Source organism: Scyliorhinus torazame, chromosome 6 (assembly GCF_047496885.1).
Source record: "Scyliorhinus torazame isolate Kashiwa2021f chromosome 6, sScyTor2.1, whole genome shotgun sequence".
Lineage (NCBI taxonomy): Eukaryota > Metazoa > Chordata > Chondrichthyes > Carcharhiniformes > Scyliorhinidae > Scyliorhinus > Scyliorhinus torazame.
The window spans coordinates 310,473,110-310,495,282 of record NC_092712.1 but is presented as its reverse complement, the minus strand read 5'-3'; the positions used below and the strand labels follow the sequence as shown (position 1 = coordinate 310,495,282).

The 22,173-nt window shown below is 54.2% G+C and overlaps 1 protein-coding gene across 8 annotated transcripts in view; it reads left to right on the top strand.

Moving 5' to 3' along the window:
- The window catches only part of trak1a (trafficking protein, kinesin binding 1a), a 266,087-nt gene that overhangs the window by 209,363 nt on the left and 34,551 nt on the right, over positions 1-22,173 (top strand). For all 8 annotated transcript variants that reach the window (XM_072510051.1, XM_072510052.1, XM_072510054.1 and 5 more), the window contains 4 exons: positions 3,721-3,797; positions 16,566-16,682; positions 21,460-21,560; positions 21,994-22,102. In XM_072510051.1, coding sequence (XP_072366152.1) covers positions 3,721-3,797; positions 16,566-16,682; positions 21,460-21,560; positions 21,994-22,102 — 404 coding nt within the window. The remainder of the gene's footprint in view (positions 1-3,720; positions 3,798-16,565; positions 16,683-21,459; positions 21,561-21,993; positions 22,103-22,173) is intronic.

The window sequence follows — 22,173 nt, the reverse complement described above, 5'->3', positions numbered from 1 at the left end:
GCCCCTACCTAGCCCAAAATTACAAGTGAAAGATTGCAAATGAAGAAACAAGGGAAGCTTTTCTTTTTCTGATTCAGGTGCACAAACGTTTTATGTAAATCTGGTTTGCACCTTCTGTATAGTTCCCCTTTGGCTTTCATTTGTTTTCAGCGCGTTAATTTGCAATCTGTGGTGTGGGTTTCCATGTGAACAGTGTTGCATTGTGAATGTTGCGGAGGCGGTAACGAGCAAAGCCATCTTCATCCTCTTCCTCCCTTCTTTCGAGGGTTTAATTCTGTGTTGCCCCTCCCAAATTGCCCTCCAACTGAGGGGAAGTTAAGAGTCAACCACATTGCTGTGTGTCTGGAGTCACATGTAGACCAGACTGGGCTAGGATGACAGATTTCCTTCCCTAAAGGACATTCGCGAACCAGATGGGTTTTTAACGACGATTGACAATGGTTTCATGGTCATCGTTAGTTTGGGAAAGGACATTCTTGCTATTGAGGGTGTCCAGCGAAGGCTCACCAGACTAATTCCTAGGATGGCAGGGCTGACATATGAAGAAAGGTTGGATTAACTGGGCTTGTACTCACTGGAGTTTAGAAGAATGAGGGTTGGTTGCGACTTGGAATTTGCTGCCCAAAAGGGTGATGGAAGCAGATTCAACTGGTGGCACAGCGGTTAGCACTGCTGCCTCACCGCGCCAGGGACCCGGGTTCAATTCCAGCCTTGGGTCACTGTCTGTGTGGAGCTTGCACGTTCTCCCCGTGTCTGCGTGGGTTTCCTCTGGGTGCTCCGGTTTCCTCCCACAGTCTAAAGATGTGCAGGTCAGGTGGGTTACAGCAATCCGGCAGGGGAGTATGCCTGGATGGGGTGCTCTTTCAGAGGGTCAGTGCAGACTCGATGAGCCGAATGGTCTCTTTCTGCAATGTAGCGACTCCATGGATCTGTGGCTTTGGAAAGGGAATTGAATGAGGAGCTGAGGGATTAGGGTGAAAATGGTGGGGGAGTGGGACAAGCTTAAATTGCTCTTGCAGAGAGCCAGTACTGGTAGACCTGGTCGAATGATGGCGCTCTTGAGATTCAGGTGCAAGTGAAATGAAAACAGTGCAAACCAAATCAGATCTGATTGACATTTGAAGACCAGTACCACTTTTGGTTCTCTCTCTCTCTCTTCCTTCCCCCCCCCCTTTTGAGTGGCACATAATTCTTAACATTATACACTGAAGCTGCCTGTGCCTCTGACCTTGCCAAGAATCTGTTCGCAGTCTGGTTGTGCAAGAGGTGGCAATGCAATGCATATTAGGCTGCATTCCAGTGTGGGTCACACTCAATTGTTCACTCTGTTTTCGTATGAAATTTCTACAAATGCTCAGTACCCTGAGCGATGGCAATTGCAACAGTACCAACCTGACAAGTATTCAAAGAGAAATAGATTCCTGTTTGGTATTGTAAGTAAACAATAATGGGTTACGGTAGAATTGAACATATCCGGAAATTATTTGTACACCCCCCAGTTCTATAGTTGAATGTAAACAGAGGGTAAAAGTGAATTCTCTTTTTTTGTTCTTTTTATCTTCGTTTTATATTTTAAAAATCTATTGCAGAATTAATTTTGCTGCTGGTGTGTTGATATTCTCTTCACATTATGGTTTTCTAGTACAGAGAATATCTATTTGGCACATGAATGCGTTTAAATTTCAATGTGGCCCATGAACGCCTGATCTGTGGCTGCTTACTAGTTACGTTCGCAGCCATGTTGGATCGATGGCAAACGTTTTTTTTCCGGTTCTGTGCAAAGGCTTCAATTTCTTTTTCAGGAGTCGTCCTCTTTTGGATTCCTGGAATAGCTTGTTGAATTGCCGACGGCGCGATCAACCCTGAAGCTGACTTTTTGCTGGAATTCCCTTTTTAAAAATACATCCAGTTAAATACTTCATTGAATGGGGTGACGAGTCTTTTTATTTTTATTTTTTGCTGAATCGCTGACACTCAAACCATCTGCAGTTAACGTGTCTCAACTGCTGGATTATTTTATCAGCATGGGTGATTCCGCCAAAGGGGTTATCAGCGTTCTCTAGTCGATGTGCAGTGAGGTCCTGTGTACATGAATAGCGATGCTCCTCAGAAGATGTATAGCGACCTAGTTAATGTGATGCATGGAGACTAGCGGCATGTAGGTCATTGAAAATGTAGAATTGTCACATCAAAACCTGTTCATTCAAGTGCAGCAGTAAAGTGTTATTCGACACAGACATTTATTTTGGAAAACATGTTACTCATGCCCAAAGATCCATTCCAATTGCTGATAGCAGTCACTGTTGGAAATTGAAACACGTTATTTCATGCCTTTTTGCTCCTTTTGAAGAATCTAATAATCAAGTTACTTTTTATCGAGCAGACCTCAAACAATATCATTTTGCTGTCGGATTATTCATGGCTGTTATTTTGTTTAATATTCCTGTACTCCGAGTTTCAGACAAAGATAGGCCAGGCCTTTTAAGTTTCACTTGATATCCTGTGTTGCCTGACACGATTTGTGGCAGTCACCATCTTACTCCTATTCTTCCATTTTGTAAAAACTATCTCTTGCAATCAATTTCCAGCCAGCGATGACATCATTGCAATGGAGTTCTGAATAGGCGTACTTTTCTGCGAAAGGATTGCGGCAATTGCATTATTGATGACCACGTCAGAGCTATTATTTGTGAGCTTTGCTTAGGATGGCACAGTGGTTAGCACTGCTGCCTCACCGCTCCAGGGACCCGGGTTCAATTCCTACCTTGAGTAACTGTGTGGAGTTACCACTTTCTCCCCGTGTGTGCGTGGGTTTCCTCCGGGTGCTCCCGTTTCCACCCACGGTCCAAAGATGTGCAGGTTAGGTAGATTGGTCATGCTAAAATTGCCCCTTAGTGTCAGAAAGGTTAGGTAGGGTTACTGGGTTACGGGGATAGGTTGGAGGCTTGGGCTTAAGTAGGGTGCTCTTTCCAAGGGCCAGTGCCACCCGATGGTCCGAATGGTCTCCTTCTGCACTGTAGAGTTTCCATGATTCTACGATAATATACCTTCACTCCGGGTTGTATAAAGCCCTTATGCATCTGGAAAATGCTGGATCAGTGGATACTGAAAATGCAGCATCTGTGGAAAGAGAAAACGAGTTAACACTTCAAGCCCATCTGACCCTTCAGAATGGATTATAGAGTTGGAGAGGGGAAATGGAGGAGGTGGAGTGGAATGGAAGGTCAGGGGTAGGTGGGAGGTAAGGAGAGATTGACAAAGATGTCATGGACACAAGACAGAGTGTTAATGATAGCATTAAAGACTAAAGTAGGTGCTGATAGTGGCGTAAAGGTCAAATATCTCTTAATTTTGCATCATTTGGAAACCCAAATAAAACGATGAATGGACTTGAACCTAATTTTGATTTTATCTCCACTTTTTCATAGTTTAAATTTCAATCTACCAAAGACCTCTCCATGTCAGTGGAGTCGCAATTCCATTGAAGCAAATGGCTCACTCTGTTTTGATTTGACTATATCTGAATTTATTTTTTTAGACAAATCAAATGCATTAATTTTGTGCCGCTTGTTTAGCCAGATGGTAATTTTTGCTTGTAAACAATACAGTAAATTAGGAAACATTAGGTCTCTGACCATTGAACTTGTCATATTGGCATGTTGGCCAAGTGCTTCATGTTTGCAGCAGTGGCTAAAATTGCTGACGTCTTTCCTTTTGCAGTACTATGTGCTGAAAGAGTGGGCCAGATGACTAAAACGTACAATGATATAGATGCTGTTACACGTCTGCTAGAAGAGGTAAGTGTTTGTTTATGACCTTCTGACCTTCGAGAAATACGGTGGCACTGAGATCAGTTTCTTCAGCGTGGCCCGCTGCAAGGCAGCGAGTTAATTGGTTTAACGTTGCACCTCGTGTGAAAATGTCACAAAAACACTTTGTGCTCCAGATATCAATTTCAAAAGCTGAACATTCTGAGTGAAAAGAGAAATAGTAATCCTGAGATGCATTAAAAAGGAAAGTATGCAGTAAAGGCTGCAGTTTGTGCCTTGACCTCATAGTTGAAACAGGAGACTAGCTATTGATTCCTTGGCAGAGTTCAAAGTACCGATTTTAATATTTTCTTTTTAAAACACTGGGGAGATCCCCGCTTCAAAGGCGGGAAGTTCCTCGTTCGTAATCCCACCCCAGGACTTGGTGTTCATTCATAACTGGACCAAACAGATTGCGTGTCAAAATTATGTTATGGGGCAGGGTTTAGAAAACTCCAAAGTATATCATGGAGTTCACCTGACCTGCAACTGTTTAGCGATTTTGGTTATGATGAGCACAAGGGCCTGTCTTTCAGGTATTATTCAACAGAGGCCTTAAGCACCTTTAATCAAAAACAAGCTTTATTCTCCGAATTTAGTTAACATTTTTATAAACACACGCAGTCAGCATTTTTATCAACTACAAACATAAATATCCCACACAGCTAAGTAATCTATGTATCACCCGTAATACATTTCCCCCTTTTAACTGTTCCAATTTAATAACAAGATCCCATAAACCAGTGCCCCCTTTCCAAAGGTGTGGCCCAGCACACAGCACTCACGACCTGGTATGGATGCTCTTGTTTCCTTTCCAAAACAGCAGCTTTGAGTTCCTTCCAGAAAGCAATTATTTATTTTCAAGTTATCAAGCAGTGTGGAAACAGCTTGTAAACTGAAGCTAGAAGGACAGGCCAAAATACTTCTCTTTCTGAAAGCAAAACCTCAGAGCCACAAACAAGCCCCAAACCAAAGCGAAAGTAAAAACCAACTCTCAGAGCCACAGCCCAGCTCCACCCACAAAATGACATCACTGAAGCCATGTGATAAGACAAAAACATTTCTTAAAGGGACATTCCCATGACAACTAAAAATCCTTCCAACGCACATCGTTGGCATGGGGTAGAGTGGGAGAGATTCCTGGTCATCCATGCGATGGAAAGGAAGCTGAGGCCTCTGCCATCATGATCCATAGCTCCAGAATGTGCAAGAATGTGTGGATCGCTTGCCTGAAGACACATGTTTAGAGGTTCGACTGGTATGAGAGGGAGCAATCTGAATGGAGAGATGACGGAGACTCTTGTTAGCTGGGCAGTGCCGGGCTCAAGCTGGGCATGAGGGTTTTGTGTCGGCACTCCAGCGAGAATGGCTGGGTGATGGGAGTAGCTGGCCATGAGGTAGAACGAGGGGAGGAGTGAGGGGAGAAGGTGAAGACGTGCCTGTGTGAGGGGATCATTGTGGGGCAATGGTTAACTTTCACAGTGGTTAAAAAACTTTTGCAAAATGCGGGTTAGGTGAGCCAATCTTGGAATTTGATTGGTGTGTGGTTAGTCTGGGGCACTGCAATTTGACAATCTCTCTGACCTAAGTATAGACCCGGGGTTTTAAATAGATGTTTTGTTGTATGATATATCGCAAAACAGCCTATATGACATGTGCAAACAGGACTTTGTTGTATGAGCACTTTCTTGCTGTCTGAAAAAATGTGCTGGAAACACAGTTGAAGTGACGAGTACAACAGGACTGTTCTCCATTATCATTTCAATCAGTGCCCAAGTCAGGGTTTGGGCATTCTGCCCTATAGCTCGAGCGCTAATGTTTCCAACTCATTGTGGGATTCGGCTGCAGCTTCTGGATGTGTGGGGCAATTAATGGCAATTCAAAGTAACGTGAATCAATGAATTGGAGCTTACTTTTGTTTAAAAAGCAAAAGATCTGGGACATGCTAAACAAACGTATTCAAAAGCGCTCGTATTTGATGGTATTCCCAGGGTTATCCTATTTACCTGCTGCCTTCGACTTCACAAAGAAAGAGAACCAATTAATTGTGCCATTTACTTTTTCTTTCTTTCTTTTAACTTGCTGTGCTTTCGAAAATGCATTACAGTTGTAACTTTATATTTAATTGAGAAGTTTCAGCACTGAATATTGTCTGGGGCATCGGGGGCGGGATTCTCTGATATCGGCGCGATGTCCGCCAACTGGCGCCAAAATCGGCTCCAATCAGTCCGGCATCGCGCCGCCCCAAAGGTGCGGAAGTCTCCGCATCTTGAGCGACCGAGCTCTCACCTTGAGGGGCTAGGCCCGAGCCGGGCTGATTTCCGCCCCGCCGGCTGGCGGGAAAGGCCTTTGGTGCCTCGCCAGCTGGCGCGAAACGTAACGAGCAGCCGTGCAGTGTCTGTGTCCTGCCCCCCCCCTCCCCCCACCCTGATGCGCGCCATCATCCTCATCCTCCGCATCCTCCTCTTCCCCATCCCCCTCGTTTGCGTTGGCTCCGGTGCCGTCAGGTCCTCCCTCCGACATCTCCCCTCTGCATGGCAATGTTGTGCAGCGCACAGCAGACCACAACCATGCGACCGACCCTGTCGGGCCGGTACTGCAGGGCCCCTCCTGATCGGTCCAGGCAACTGAAGCGCATCTTCAGCAGCCCGAAGCACCGCTCCACCACACCCCTGGTTGCTGCATGGGCCTCGTTGTATAGGCTCTCCGTGTTGGTGTGAGGCCTCCGTATTGGAGTCAGCAGCCATGACCTCAATGGATAGCCCTTGTCGCCCAGCAACCAGCCCCTCAGCCGGGGGGCGGGCATCCATCGAACATTGCGGGGATGAACGACTGTGCCAGAATGTAGGCGTCATGCACACTGCCGGGGTACTTTGCACACATGTGCATGATCTTCATGTGGGGGTCGCACTTCCCTGCTGTCTGCAGGTGGGCGCATGGGGACCTGCACACCATCGATGACACCCTGGACCATCGGTATCCCGGCCACCTTGGCGAATCCACGTGCCCGTGCTTCCTGTTGTGCTCGGTCCTCAGGGAATTGAATGTACCTGTCCACGATGGCGTACAAGGCGTCGGTGACAGCCCTGATGCACCTGTGGACCGATGCCTGTGATATCCCGGATAGGTCCCCGCTCGGCGCCTGGAAGGAACTGGTCGCATAAAAGTTTAGGGCCACCGTCACCTTGACGGAGACTGGTATCGCGTGTCCTGCTCCCATTCCACGTGGTGCGAGGTGCGCCACGAGCTGGCATATATGTGCGACCGTCTCCCTGCTGAACCGTAGTCTCCTCCTGCATGTGATGTCCGGTAGGGCCTCGAATGACATTCTGTCACGGTACACCCTCGGCCTTGCTGGATGCCTGTGGCGCCCTGGCACCACCATCAGTGGATCCTCCTGCTCCACCTGCTCCTCCTCCTCCTCCTGCTCCCCCCCAAGCACTTCCTCTGCATTCCTCGCCGTCTGGCGGTCAATGTTCCCCTCGGCATCCCCCTGTACATTCGGGTCGTGAGCGCCTGCGGCCTGCGCGTCGACGACGGGCCACTCCGCGGCCATCCCCTCTGCTGCACCGGCGACCGCTGCATCTGCAGCCACTGTGGGCCGTCCGACTCTACGCTGCCGGATGGCAAACTCCAGAGCTGCGGCTCCAACCACGGCAGTGAACATCGCTGTCTGGTTGGCATACATGGTGACCTGCAGGAGGGTGGTGGGGGGCAGAGAAACGACATGTTACACGAAGGTTCTTCCACACCTCGCCAGCTGGGCTGCATGGGATCCCTGTGTGTCCCGGTGGCCTGGTCGCGCTGCAGATACGCAGCCAGCCTAACACCTGGTCACTGTCTGCGCCCAACGGTCAGTTCACACCGTACTGCTCACCAGTGTGCCACTCGCCTGTGCCCATCAGCCACACGCAACCTGCGGCCGTGTCCTCGGCACCGTCCTGCCATATAAGGGCAGCTGACCTGTGGCATCCGCGGATGGACGATACCATCCACACTCTCCCTCATCCCCCCTCCCACCTGCACACTCTCCCTCATCCCCCCCTCCCACCTGCATGCCGCTCCCTCATCCCTCCCCCTACCTGCACACTCTCCCTCATCCCCCCCTCCCACCTGCACGCCGCTCCCTCATCCCCCCCCTACCTGCACACTCTCCCTCATCCCCCCCCCTACCTGCACACTCTCCCTCATCCCCCCCTCCCACCTGCACGCCGCTGCCTCATCCCCCCCTCCCACCTGCACACTCTCCCTCACCCCCCTCCCACCTGCACACTCTCCCACACCCCCTCCCACCTGCACACTCTCCCACACCCCCCCTCCCACCTGCATACTCTCCCACCCCCCCTCCCAACTGCACTCTCCCACCCCCCCCTCCCACCTGCACACTCTCCCATCCCCCCTCCCACCTGTACACTCTCCCACACCCCCCCTCCCACCTGCACACTCTCCCACACCCCCTCCCACCTGCACACTCTCCCACCCCCCCCTCCCACCTGCAGACTCTCCTATCCCCCTCCCACCTGCAGACTCTCCCACCTCCCCTCCCACCTGCACACTCTCCCACCCCCCCTCCCACCTGCAGACTCTTCCCCCCCCCCCCTCCCACCTGCACACTCTCCCAACCCCCCTCCCACCTGCACACTCTTCCCCCCCCACCTGCACACTCCTTCCCCCCCCACCTGCACGCCGCTCCCTCATCCCCCCCTCCCACCTGCACACTCTCCCACACCCCCCCCCCCACCTGCACACTCTCCCACACACCCCCTCCCACCTGCACACTCTCCCACACCCCCCCTCCCACCTGCATACTCTCCCTCAACCCCCTCCCACCTGCACACTCTCCCACCCCCCCTCCCACCTGCATTCTCTCCCACACCCCCCCTTCCACCTGCTCACTCTCCCACACCCCCCTCCCACCTGCATACTCTCCCACCCCCCCTCCCACCTGCACACTCTCCCACACCCCCCTCCCACCTGCATACTCTCCCTCAACCCCCTCCGACCTGCACACTCTCCCACCCCCCCTCCCACCTGCTGTCTCTCCCACACCCCCCTCCCAACTGCAGACTCTCCCACCCCCCTCCCACCTGCACAGTCTCCCACCCCCCCCCACCTGCAGACTCTCCCTCCCACCTGCATACTCTCCCACACACCCCTCCCGCCTGCAGACTCTCCCACCCCCCTCCCACCTGCACACTCTCCCACCCACCCTCCCACCTGCACACTCTCCCACCCCCCTTCCACCTGCATACTCTCCCACACACCCCTCCCACCTGCAGACTCTCCCACCCCCATTCCACCTGCACACTCTCCCACACCCCCTCCCACCTGCACACTCTCCCACCCACCCTCCCACCTGCACACTCTCCCACCCCCCTTCCACCTGCATACTCTCCCACACACCCCTCCCACCTGCAGACTCTCCCACCCCCATTCCACCTGCACACTCTCCCACACCCCCTCCCACCTGCATACCCTCCCACCTGCACACTCTCCCACCCCCCTTCCACCTGCACACTCTCCCACACCCCCTCCCACCTGCATACCCTCCCACACACCCCTCCCACCTGCAGACTCTCCCACCCCCATTCCACCTGCACACTCTCCCACACCCCCTCCCACCTGCACACTCTCCCACACACCCCTCCCACCTGCAGACTCTCCCACCCCCCTCCCACCTGCACACTCTCCCACCTCCCCTCCCACCTGCACACTCTCCCACACCCCCCCTCCCACCTGCACATTCTCCCACCCCCCCCCACCTGCAGACTCTCCCATCCCCCTCCCACCTGCACTCTCTCCCACACCCCCCTCCCACCTGCAGACTCTACCATCCCCCCTCCCACCTGCGCACTCTCCCACACCCCCCCTCCCACCTGCAGACTCTCCCACCCCCCTCCCACCTGCACACTCTCCCACCCCCCCCCCCCACCTGCACACTCATTCCCCCCCCTCCCACCTGCACGCCACTCCCTCATCCCCCCCTCCCACCTGCACACACTCCCACCCCCCTCCCACCTGCACACTCCTCCCCCCCCTCCCACCTGCACACTCTTTCCCCCCTCCCACCTGCACCCCCCCACCTGCACACTCTCCCACCCCCCCTCCCACCTGCACACTCTTTTCCCCCCCCCACCTGCACACTCCTTCCCCCCCCCCACCTGCACGCCGCTCCCTCATCCCCCCTCCCACGTGCACACTCTCCCACACCCCCCCTCCCACCTGCACACTCTCCCACACCCCCCCTCCCACCTGCACACTCTCCCACACCCCCCCTCCCACCTGCAGACTCTCCCATCCCCCTCCCACCTGCACTCCGCTCCCTCATCCCCCCTCCCACCTGCAGACTCTCCCACCTCCCCTCCCACCTGCACACTCTCCCACCTCCCCTCCCACCTGCACACTCTCCCACACCCCCCCTCCCACCTGCAGACTCTCCCCCCCCCCCTCCCACCCGAACACTCTCCCACCCCCCCTCCCACCTGCACACTCTTTCCCCCCCACCTGCACACTCCTTCCCCCCCCAACTGCACGCCGCTCCCTCATCCCCCCCCCTCCCACCTGCACACTCTCCCACATCCCCCCTCCCACCTGCACACTCTCCCACACCCCCCTCCCACCTGCACACTCCCCCACACCCCCCCTCCCACCTGCACACTCTCCCACACCCCCCCTCCCACCTGCATACTCTCCCTCACCCCCCTCCCACCTGCACACTCTCCCACCCCCCCTCCCACCTGCACACTCTCCCACACCCCCCCTCCCACCTGCATACTCTCCCTCACCCTCTCCCACCTGCACACTCTCCCACCCCCCCTCCCACCTACATTCTCTCCCACACCCCCCTCCCACCTGCAGACTCTCCCACCCCCCTCCCACCTGCACAGTCTCCCACACCCCCCCACCTGCAGACTCTCCCTTCCACCTGCATACTCTCCCACCTGCACACTCTCTCCCACACACCCCTCCCACCTGCAGACTCTCCCACCCCCCTCCCACCTGCAGACTCTCCCACCCCCTCCCACCTGCACAGTCTCCCACACCCCTCCCACCTGCAGACGCTCCCACCCCCCTCCCACCTGCACACTCTCCCACACACCCCTCCCACCTGCAGACTCTCCCACCCCCCTCCCACCTGCACATTCTCCCACGCCCCCCTCCCACCTGCAAACTCTCCCACACACCCCTCCCACCTGCAGACTCTCCCACCCCCCTCCCACCTGCACATTCTCCCACGCCCCGCTCCCACCTGCAAACTCTCCCACGCACCCCTCCCACCTGCAGACTCTCCCACCCCCCTCCCACCTGCACATTCTCCCACGCCCCCCTCCCACATGCACACTCTCCCACACACCCCTCCCACCTTCAGACTCTCCCACCGCCTCCCACCTGCAGACTCTCCCACCTCCCCTCCCACCTGCACACTCTCCCACCCCCCCCGCCTGCTGACTCTCCCACCTCCCCTCCCACCTGCACACTCTCCCACCTCCCCCTCCCACCTGCACACTCTCCCACACCCCCCCCTCCCACCTGCAGACTCTCCAACCCCCCTCCCACCTGCGCTCTCTCCCACACCCCCCCCCACCTGCAGACTCTCCCACCCCCCCTCCCACCTGCACACTCATTCCCCCCCTCCCACCTGCACGCCGCTCCCTCATCCCCCCTCCCACCTGCACGCCGCTCCCTCATCCCCCCCTCCCACCTGCACACTCTCCCATCCCCCCTCCCACCTGCACACTCTCCCACACCCACCCCCTCCCACCTGCACACTCTTCCCCCCCCTCCCACCTGCACCCCCCCCACCTGCACACTCTCCCACCCCCCTCCCACCTGCACACTGTTTCCCCCCCCACCTGCACACTCCTTCTCCCCCCCCCCACCTGCACGCCGCTCCCTCATCCCCCCTCCCACCTGCACACTCATTCCCACCCCCCCTGCCACCTTCACACTCTCCCTCACCCACCCCCTCCCACCTTCACACTCTCCCTCACCCACCCCCTCCCACCTGCACACTCTTTCCCCCCTCCCACCTGCACACTCTCCCACCCCCCCTCCCACCTGCACACTCTCCCACCCCCCCCATCTGCACACTCATTCCCCCCCTCCCACCTGCACGCCGCTCCCTCATCCCCCCTCCCACCTGCAGACTCTCCCACCCCTCTCCCACCTGCAGACTCTCCCACCCCCTCCCACCTGCACAGTCTCCCACACCCCTCCCACCTGCAGATGCTCCCACCCCCCTCCCACCTGCACACTCTCCCACACACCCCTCCCACCTGCAGACTCTCCCACCCCCCTCCCACCTGCACATTCTCCCACGCCCCCCTCCCACCTGCAAACTCTCCCACACACCCCTCCCACCTGCAGACTCTCCCACCCCCCTCCCACCTGCACATTCTCCCACGCCCCGCTCCCACCTGCAAACTCTCCCACACACCCCTCCCACCTGCAGACTCTCCCACCCCCCTCCCACCTGCACATTCTCCCACGCCCCCCTCCCACATGCACACTCTCCCACACACCCCTCCCACCTTCAGACTCTCCCACCGCCTCCCACCTGCAGACTCTCCCACCTCCCCTCCCACCTGCACACTCTCCCACCCCCCCCGCCTGCTGACTCTCCCACCTCCCCTCCCACCTGCACACTCTCCCACCTCCCCCTCCCACCTGCACACTCTCCCACACCCCCCCCTCCCACCTGCAGACTCTCCCACCCCCCTCCCACCTGCGCTCTCTCCCACACCCCCCCCCACCTGCAGACTCTCCCACCCCCCCTCCCACCTGCACACTCATTCCCCCCCTCCCACCTGCACGCCGCTCCCTCATCCCCCCTCCCACCTGCACGCCGCTCCCTCATCCCCCCCTCCCACCTGCACACTCTCCCATCCCCCCTCCCACCTGCACACTCTCCCACACCCACCCCCTCCCACCTGCACACTCTTCCCCCCCCTCCCACCTGCACCCCCCCCACCTGCACACTCTCCCACCCCCCTCCCACCTGCACACTGTTTCCCCCCCCACCTGCACACTCCTTCTCCCCCCCCACCTGCACGCCGCTCCCTCATCCCCCCTCCCACCTGCACACTCATTCCCACCCCCCCTGCCACCTTCACACTCTCCCTCACCCACCCCCTCCCACCTTCACACTCTCCCACCCCCCCTCCCACCTGCACACTCTCCCACCCCCCCCATCTGCACACTCATTCCCCCCCTCCCACCTGCACGCCGCTCCCTCATCCCCCCTCCCACCTGCACACTCTCCCACCCCCCTCCCACCTGCACACTCTCCCACACCCACCCCCTCCCACCTGCACACTCTTTACCCCCCCCCTCCCACCTGCACACTCTTCCCCCCCCCTCCCACCTGCACCCCCCCCCCACCTGCGCACACTCCCACCCCCCTCCCACCTGCACACTCTTCCCCCCCCCACCTGTATACTCCTTCCCCCCCCCCACCTGCACGCCGCTCCCTCATACCCCCTCCCACCTGCACACTCCTTCCCCCCCTCCCACCTGCATACTCTCCCTCACCCACCCCCTCCCACCTACACACTCTTTTCCCCCCCTCCCACCTGCACACTCTCCCACCCCCCCTCCCACCTGCACACTCTTTCCCCCCCTCCCACCTGCACCCCCCCTCCCACCTGCACTCTCTCCCACCCCCCCCCACCTGCACGCTGCTCCCTCAACCCCCTCCCACCTGCACACTCTCCCACCCCCACCCCCTCCCACCTGCACACTCTTTCCCCCCTCCCACCTGCACACTCTTTCCCCCCCCCACCTGCACACTCTTTCCTCCCCCTCCACCTGCACACTCTTCCACCCCCCCCTCCCACCTGCACACTCTTTCCCCCCCCCCACCTGCACACTCTTCCACCCCCCCTCCCACCTGCACACTCTTTCTCCCCCCCTCCCACCTGCACACTCTTTCCCCCCTCCCACCTGCACACTCTTCCCCCCCCTCCCACCTGCACACTCTTTCTCCCCCCCCACCTGCACACTCTTCCCCCCCCTCCCACCTGCACACTCTTTCCCCCCCCCCACCTGCACACTCTTTCTCCCCCCCCCTCCCACCTGCACACTCTTTCCCCCCCTCCCACCTGCACACTCTTTCCCCCCCCTCCCACCTGCACACTCTTTCCCCCCCCCCACCTGCACACTCTTCCCCCCCCCCCTCCCACCTACACACTCTTTCTCCCCCCCTCCCACCTGCACACTCTTTCCCCCCCCTCCCACCTGCATACTCTTTCCCCCCCTCCCACCTGCACACTCTTTCCCCCCCTCCCACCTGCACACTCTTTCCCCCCCCTCCCACCTGCACACTCTTTCCCCCCCCCCCACCTGCACACTCTTTCCCCCCCCTCCCACCTGCACACTCTTTCCCCCCTCCCACCTGCACTCTCTCCCACCCCCCCTCCCACCTGCACACTCTTTCTCTCCCCCCCCCCCCACCTGCACACTCTTTCTCTCCCCCCCCCCCACCTGCACACTCTTTCCTCCCCCCCCCTCCCACCTGCACACTCTCCCGCACCCGCCCTTTGGCCGCAGCCTTCTCGGGGAAGCCGACCCGGTCTCCGGGCGCTGCGCAACAGTCCGCTCACCTCCTCCCTGCTCGGCGTCAGCCAGCACGACTGGCTGAGGACTTTAAAAAGCAGGTGTGAACGGCGACGGCGTGAACTGGGGTCACGCCGTCGGGACTTCAGCCCATCCGGGCCTGAGAATAGCGGGGGTGGCGGAGAATCGCCATTTTGGGTGTCTCGGGCGATTCTCCGGCCTGCGCAGCGCGGAACTCCACGGGGCCGTTCTCGCCGCTTGGGAGAACCGGCGTCGCGGGAAAATTTGGCGGCCCAGGCGATTCTCCCAACCGGCGCGGGAGTGGAGAATCGCGCCCAACATGTTCTCAGAAGATTATTTTAAAAAATAACGCCCATCTTTACGCGAGGCAACTGAAGACATGGCCACCTACAGTGCAGGAATTATAACTATGGTTGCACAAGAGGCTAGATTTGAGGAGCATGGATGTCTCGGAGGCTTGTGAGGTTGGAGGCGAATACAGAGATGGGGAGAGGTGAGTCGATGGAGGGATTTGAAAATGAGGATGAAAATTTTAAAATTGAAGCCTTGATTGTTTGGGAGCCACTGTAGGGCAGCGAGCTCGGGGCTGGCTGAGGAATGGGGTATGATATGGCAACAAAGTTTTGGCTGATCTCCAGTTACAGAGGGTAGAATGTGGAGACCAGAAAAGAATATTGAGTCTTTTTTTTATTACTCGTTCAGGGGATGTGTGACCAGCATTTATTGCCCATACCTATTTGCCCTTGAACTGAATGGTTTGCAAGGCTATTTCAGATGCCATTTAAGAGTCAACGACATTACTGTCGGCTTGGAGTCACATGTAGGCCAGGTATGGGCGGCAGATTTCATTCCCTCAAGGACATTTGTGAACCATGATGCCTCGATTGACTGCAATTCGCATGCCACCACAACTGGTCCACAGCAGAGGTCATCTCCCTGGCCCTACACTCGTCCCTAGAGCATCTCAACAACAAGGACTTCTAAATCAGACTCCTATTCATTGACTACAGCTCTGCCTTCAATACCATAACCCCAGCCAAGCTCTTGGCAAAACTCCAAAACCTAGGATTTGGCTCCTCCCTCTGCCACTGGATCCTCGATTCCCTGACCCATAGACCACAATCAGCATGGATAAACAACAACACCTCCTGCCTGCCAGTACGCTTGTGGCCTTCTGTGACCTATGGGTGCCACAGGGGCTGCAATGCATTATCTCCTCCACAATGACATTTTAGTTTGATTTGATAAGTTTCTGTTGAAGTTTTTAGTGCCCCTTTAAGGGGTGGTTAATTTGTTTTCTTTAGTTAATTAGTTTTAGTCTTTTGTTATGCTCGAATGAGTATAACAAAACACTTACTGACACAGAGTGAGTCAAGTTCGGAGGTTTATACCAATAATAGTTCTCTCTGAATAAGTCTATACAAAATAAATATTGGCTCTGGATTTTCCTTTCTCTAACTAACTGGCTATCAGAAGTATAACAGGGAAGGGCTTCTGTCTTGTGGTTACCTCTTTAGCACAATATCAACATATCCTTGAATGCTTTTGTAAACTGAGAAGTTGGCCGTATATTGTAGATGCATAGCCAAATTGCTGAAGAGTTGTCAGGCAAGATGTTTTACTTAAACAAAGTATACAGATTTTAATGGACATAGGGCCCCCCCACCCCCGCCCCAAAGAGCGAGGCAGGGGTGACTTTAAACTTCCTTGCGACTCTGGTCTTATTTAGTATTGTGGAACCTAATGACCAATAATGAAAACCTATCAATGTACATTGATACATTAATGAAAGTCAGCACAATTATAGTACAAGATGTAAATATAAGGTTATTTAAAGATTTATTGTGCCACAATACGGAGTCTTCCTGATTTTGGCCATTTACTTATAATTTTTAGAATCTGTGGATGGGGTTTTCCATCTCCTCCACCAACAGGATCTTCCAATCCTGCTGAAGTCAATGGGCTTTTGGCTGATTTTCCGCATCTGCCACGGTGGAACTTGTCGCACCGGGGCCGGAAAATGTCCGCCTGTGTCTCTGATTTTCAACGACGATGCCTTTGATGTTCCGTAAAGGGGATTGTCCTTTTTTATTTTTAAGCCTGAACTGTCTGCATTGGCTCCCGCTCGCAACCTGTTACAATCCAGTTAAGTCTTCTGTTTTTATTTGATGCCTTATGCAGAAAGAGCGTGATCTCGAGTTAGCTGCACGGATTGGTCAGTCTTTGCTAAAGAAGAACAGGACACTGACCGAGAGGAACGAGTACCTTGAAGAGCAAGTGGAACACGCCAGGGAGGAGGTGAGTGTGTGTCGGGCTTTTATAGGAGGAAAAGCTTTGTTGCTACATTGTGGGAGTAGTGTGCCTCCTGTGTTTTCGATTCTCATTGGTGGGTCCTCATGGTTTATATGATGTCTATAAAAGGATTTGAAACCCCCTTTGACTTCTGTCTGTACTGCTGGGAAACAGATTCCTGTGTGAGGCTTCATCACCTTTAGCACAAAATCCCAGCTGATCTTCCACTGCATTGCTGAGGGCGTTCTGCACTTCTGTGGGTGCCGCCTTTTTGATGGCTGAGATATTGAACTGAGGCCCTGTCTGCCTTCTCAGCCGCTTGTGGAAGACCCCACGGGCACTATGTGGACGACCCCATGGCCACTATTTTGAAGAAGAGCGGGGGTGGAGGGTGGTGGTTATCCTGGCTGTCCTCTCCAATATTTATCCTTCAATCAACATGGCAATAACGGATTATCTGGCATTGCTGTTTGCAGGAAGATGTTGTGTACACATTGGCTGCCCCGCTTCCTACATTACGACAGTGACTACACTTCAGAAATTATTTAATTGGCTGTAAAATACCTTTGGGACACCCTGAGACTATGAAAGGCACTTTATAGTAAATATAAATGCAAATCTTTCTTGTGTTCTGTTAGTATGTAGTCAATCAGGTACTGTGTGTGTGTGATCCGACGATGTCCATTCGCCACATAGCTCTGCGACTGTGCCCTCAGTGAGAAAGGTTTAGTGTGTCTGCGCTTCACCACAGTAGACTTCGTGCACTAGTAAAGGACGTCTCCTCAAGACTTGAGGACACCTGCGCAAATCCTACGCTCAATTTGTTTAGCCTATGACCCAAGACGATGGCTGGGACTTTCTGGCCTTGCCGTGGGGAGGATGCAGTGGGCCGACCAACCGTCCATTTCTTTCAGCGGGCCTGGATGATCCCGGTGTTGGGTAGGGCTGGAAAATCCTGCCCAGCGTCTCTTTCGCCACCTCCCTGGAGTGAGTATTGGGAGCCATTGGGAAGAGCTATATGCATCATTGGAGAAGAGGGACGAGTGTATCTGAGGGGAAGTTGGTGGATGACTCCTAGGCAAGAATAATACTGACAGTATTGCTTCATGCTCTGGTACATTTTACTAATAGCATGGTGCATTGTCTGAGTGACAATGCTTCACTAGCCTTATTGACCAGTGTTAACAAACATTTTGGCCTCAGTGGAATTTCTGACCATTTCCTTTACCAATGTTTCCACACAAATTTTCAACGTGGGGTCACGGGGTAGTGATCTGGAGTAGGGGATTCCCTATCCCTCTCCAGTGTGTGAGCGAACGTTGAGGCCTTCACTACCATCCAGCTGGCTGAACACATTCCATATAAACAAATGGAGAGTGTTTGGGATCACCCTGATCTGGTTTGATTGCAGCAAGTAATGATTTTCTTAAATTTCCATGAAAGCAAGAGGCTTTTTATCTCTTAATTTCCATTCACCATAGATTGTGGCGTATATGTCTAACCCCGTGTGCAAGACGACCCCATTATTCTTGCTCCCAAAAATGGTGTTTTGCACATACGTGTAGTACAACTCAAACCCCCTCGCCCCTTTTCAGCCGTGACATAATGCTGTCATCGCAATAGGAGTCGATTTCCATTTTTCACCCCAAGTATTTCACTTACCGGCCCCTTCAAACTGGGTGCAAGGGATCAAGCAGGCAACATGGGCTTTGTTGACAAGGTGTACAGGTTTTTAAGACATGCCCATGTAGAACAGCTTGAGCCTGGCGAACGACAAAGATGGTGACCATCCATCGTTTTATGCTCTTGTGTATAAATTGATCCTCTCAGTTATGGAGGAACATTTCGAGGCGTCAAGGCTTGACTCATACACCGACTTCTAGGATAGCTAATTTGGAATATGTGAACCCCAATGGGCACCATTTAATGGTGGGGTTGCGCTTGAGCGAGAGCGCGACGCGGCTATTAGATTGCGGGAGAGGCCAAAATCGAGAAATGCGCCGGGTGCCGATCAGTTTGCGACCGAACTGCCCCGCTTCTGTTGGGAACCCGCTGTAACATGGTGAGAATCTAATAATCGCCACTTAAGGCCAATCTTCATACAATAAATGGAAGCGACTCCCTATCTAACCACCTCCCCAGCAAGCGGTCACGCCGGCACCAATTAGTACACCCTTTGGAAACGTGAAGCTGGGGGAAGGGCGGCTGTGGGGAGCTGAGGAGGTGAGTAACCATCTCCGCTCTCGGGAAATGAAACCAGGGGTGGGGGGGGGGAGAAAGACTTTGTTGGTTGTCAGTCTCACATCCTCACCTAATCCTTATAGATATTACAGGGTATAGATGATATCTTGGTCCCAGCAGAAACTGCCCTTGTGGTGCTGCCTGACAGGCCAGACGGGCAGATGCCGAAGAAGGCGGCAGCAGCAGGAGCATTGACAGAGGCTCAAGGTGGCAGCCCATGGGCCAGATCTCACCCCACACTCTTGAGGACCCAGCCGTCCATCAGGCCAGGGAGGGACACAGAGGGGGAAGCCGGCGATGGCCCAGGGTGTACAGGCGTAGCTGGTGTTTTGAACAGATGATGGGCAGCGTGTGCTGCAGGAGGCTCCGCCTCAACAAGCGGACGGTGCAGCACCTGTGCCATGTCCTCGTGGACCTAACACCACGCGGAGGAAGAGGATACCCGCTCCCGGTGGCCGTCAAGGTTACTGCAGCCCTGAGGCTCAGGATCTGATTGGGACGCAGCTTCGGAGCTCCCCTCTGAGTTGTTCTCATGGGAGGCAGGCGGCCGGGGGGAGGGGGGGGGGGGAGAGGAGAGAAGAGAGAGAGAGAGAGAGAGAAGGAAACCACCCTAGATGGAAGCTCATCTCTGCGTCATATGCCAACCTCTATGTTGGTGGCAGATCTGTCATCGGCCATCCCTGTGACCTTTAAGGGTTCCTTCTAAGGGGTGAGGACTCTGATGACCGGCACCCCGCCTGGGCCCTCCCTCGTCAGCTGTGTGCCAACTTCCCCTGTGGGGACAGAGAGAGGGCATTATGAACTGCACGCATCGTTCATTGTGGGGGGGGGATGTTGAGAGATGCGGAGTATGGATAATGTTGGGGAGTATCAAGGGGATGGGGATGAGGAGATTCTTAGGGGGATATTGGGGAGTTTCAAAGGGGGAGGTTGAGGAGTTTCGAGGGGGTGGTGAGTATCAGGGGGAGGGGGGCTAGGGTGATAGGGGGTGGGGGGGCAGTGCCAACCCACCAGTGTGACCCAGTGGAGGCCACTGACCGTCTTACAGCAGTGGATGCCAATCCTCCTGGTGACACTGCCTACGTGGCACTGACAGTCCTGGGGCTGAATAGGGTTGGCGGTGACATGGCTGCCAGCTGTGTGGGGCTGACGGTGACATGGCTGCCAGCTGTGTGGGGTTGACGGTGACATGGCTGCCAGCTGTGTGGGGTTGACGGTGACATGGCTGCCAGCTGTGTGGGGTTGACGGTGACATGGCTGCCAGCTGTGTGGGGTTGACGGTGACATGGCTGCCAGCTGTGTGGGGCTGACGGTGACATGGCTGCCAGCTGTGTGGGGTTGACTGTGCAGGAGCGGTTTAAGTGGTTGTTGAAGTACTGCTCTCCCTTGTTGGCCCGGGGTGGGGGGGTACCAAGCACGGTCCCGGCCAATCAGCTAGCTGGAAAGTCATTTGCGGAGCGGAGCCCTTCAGGCCTCATTAAGTGGACCAATTGACGTTTCATAGCGCTAAAGGCCTCGCCTGGCTGAGCGTCGGGAACCTCGCGGCAGTTCCCGCTTGCTGCCACACATTGAAACTTTTCCATTCTGCGCCCCATATGTTTTCATTGCCAAAATATAAACACTGAATTTTCTAGATTTGCTCTGACTGGTATTAATCTTCTCGTATTGACCAGAATTTGTTTGATGATTTAATTATGTCGTGTTGGTTTCCGCTCAGTAGCATCCTGCTTACAAGACTGCAGCTCTTTTATCCATGAGATGCTCTACAGAGTTGTGTGCATTCACACTGTCTGTCTCCCAGCTTAACACAAATGTGGCCAGGTTTGAAGAACACTTTGTTAGTGCAGGTGTCACACAGTGCTGGAATTGTACTCCATGCTGTGTCAAATCTCAATGGAAAGAAACTCCATGGCTCATCCTGAGGTCGTGACTAGCACTGTATAAATGCAACCTTTTTTCGTTCTTGCACCTTCGTCCCCAACTTTTAAAGTTATTCTGCTTTCTACTTGTGACAAATAAAATGATTATTATTATTAAGATCAGTGATCACAGATTTGGAGTTATAAACGTATCTGAAGTGAACACAGGAAATATTGGCACCTTCTCTGAAGAGAACAGGCAGGCTAATGGCATTTTAAAACTTTTTTCAGAATAATCTTTATTGTCACAAGTAGGTTTACATTAACACTGCAAAGAAGCTACTGTGAAAAGCCCTTAGTCGTCACACTCCTGTGCCTGTTCGGGTACATTGAAGGAGAATTCAGAACGTCCAAATTACCCAACAGCACGTCTTTTAGGACTTGTGGAGGAAACCGGAGCACCCGGAGGAAACCCACGCAGGCACGGGGAGAACGCGCAGACTCCGCACAGACAGTGACCCAAACCGGGAATCGAACCTAGGACCCTGGAGCTGTGAAGCAACAGTGCTACCCACTGTGCTGCCCACTTGCAGTGATGGCTGAAGTATCATTTTTTTCTTGCTTGATATTCTTTCTGTTCTCAACATGCCCATTTTATTTTTTTCTCTTCCCACCCTCGCCAGGTTTCCCAACTTCGCCATGAACTGTCTATGAAAGATGAGTTACTGCAATTCTACACCAGTGCAGCAGAGGAAAGTGAGAGTGACTCAACTTCCTCGACACCGTAAGTCCTGACCTACTCAACCCAGTGAAATGGTGCAATTCGAAAGCGTCTCAACCAGTGTAGAAAATGATCAAGGAATCTGCTGGGTGTTGCACATTTGACACTTAGTAAACCATCGATACCTCTGCGTCTAAAATTTAAGACAAATCTTATTTGGGTATTCCTCACGGGACCCAGAACTATTTTATGATGTAAAAACCATTTTAACAATAAAAGCTGAATGTCGGTGATAACCATTAAATGTGCTTCATATTCCATAGGAAATTCAAAATAGTTTCTTAAAATTTTAATTTTGTCACATATTTGCTAAATATTACTTATGGTTTCTATTGTGGCGAGGTTCATCGTGTGAATGAGTAAAACCTTTTGTTATAAGCAAACGAGCGAGGAAGCGACATTACTCACCAGGGTTTGTGAATTGGTATGTCCTCAGGTTGAGACGGATTGAGTCTACCTCATCTGTACAGAATTATTTTCATTTGGACTCTCTTCAAAGGAAGCTGAAGGATCTGGAAGAGGAAAATGTTGTTTTAAGGACAGAGGTGAAAAAAAGATCCATTTCTCGCTTTCCGCTGCTGTTAAAAATCAAAGCTAGATGAGAATGTCACCGACT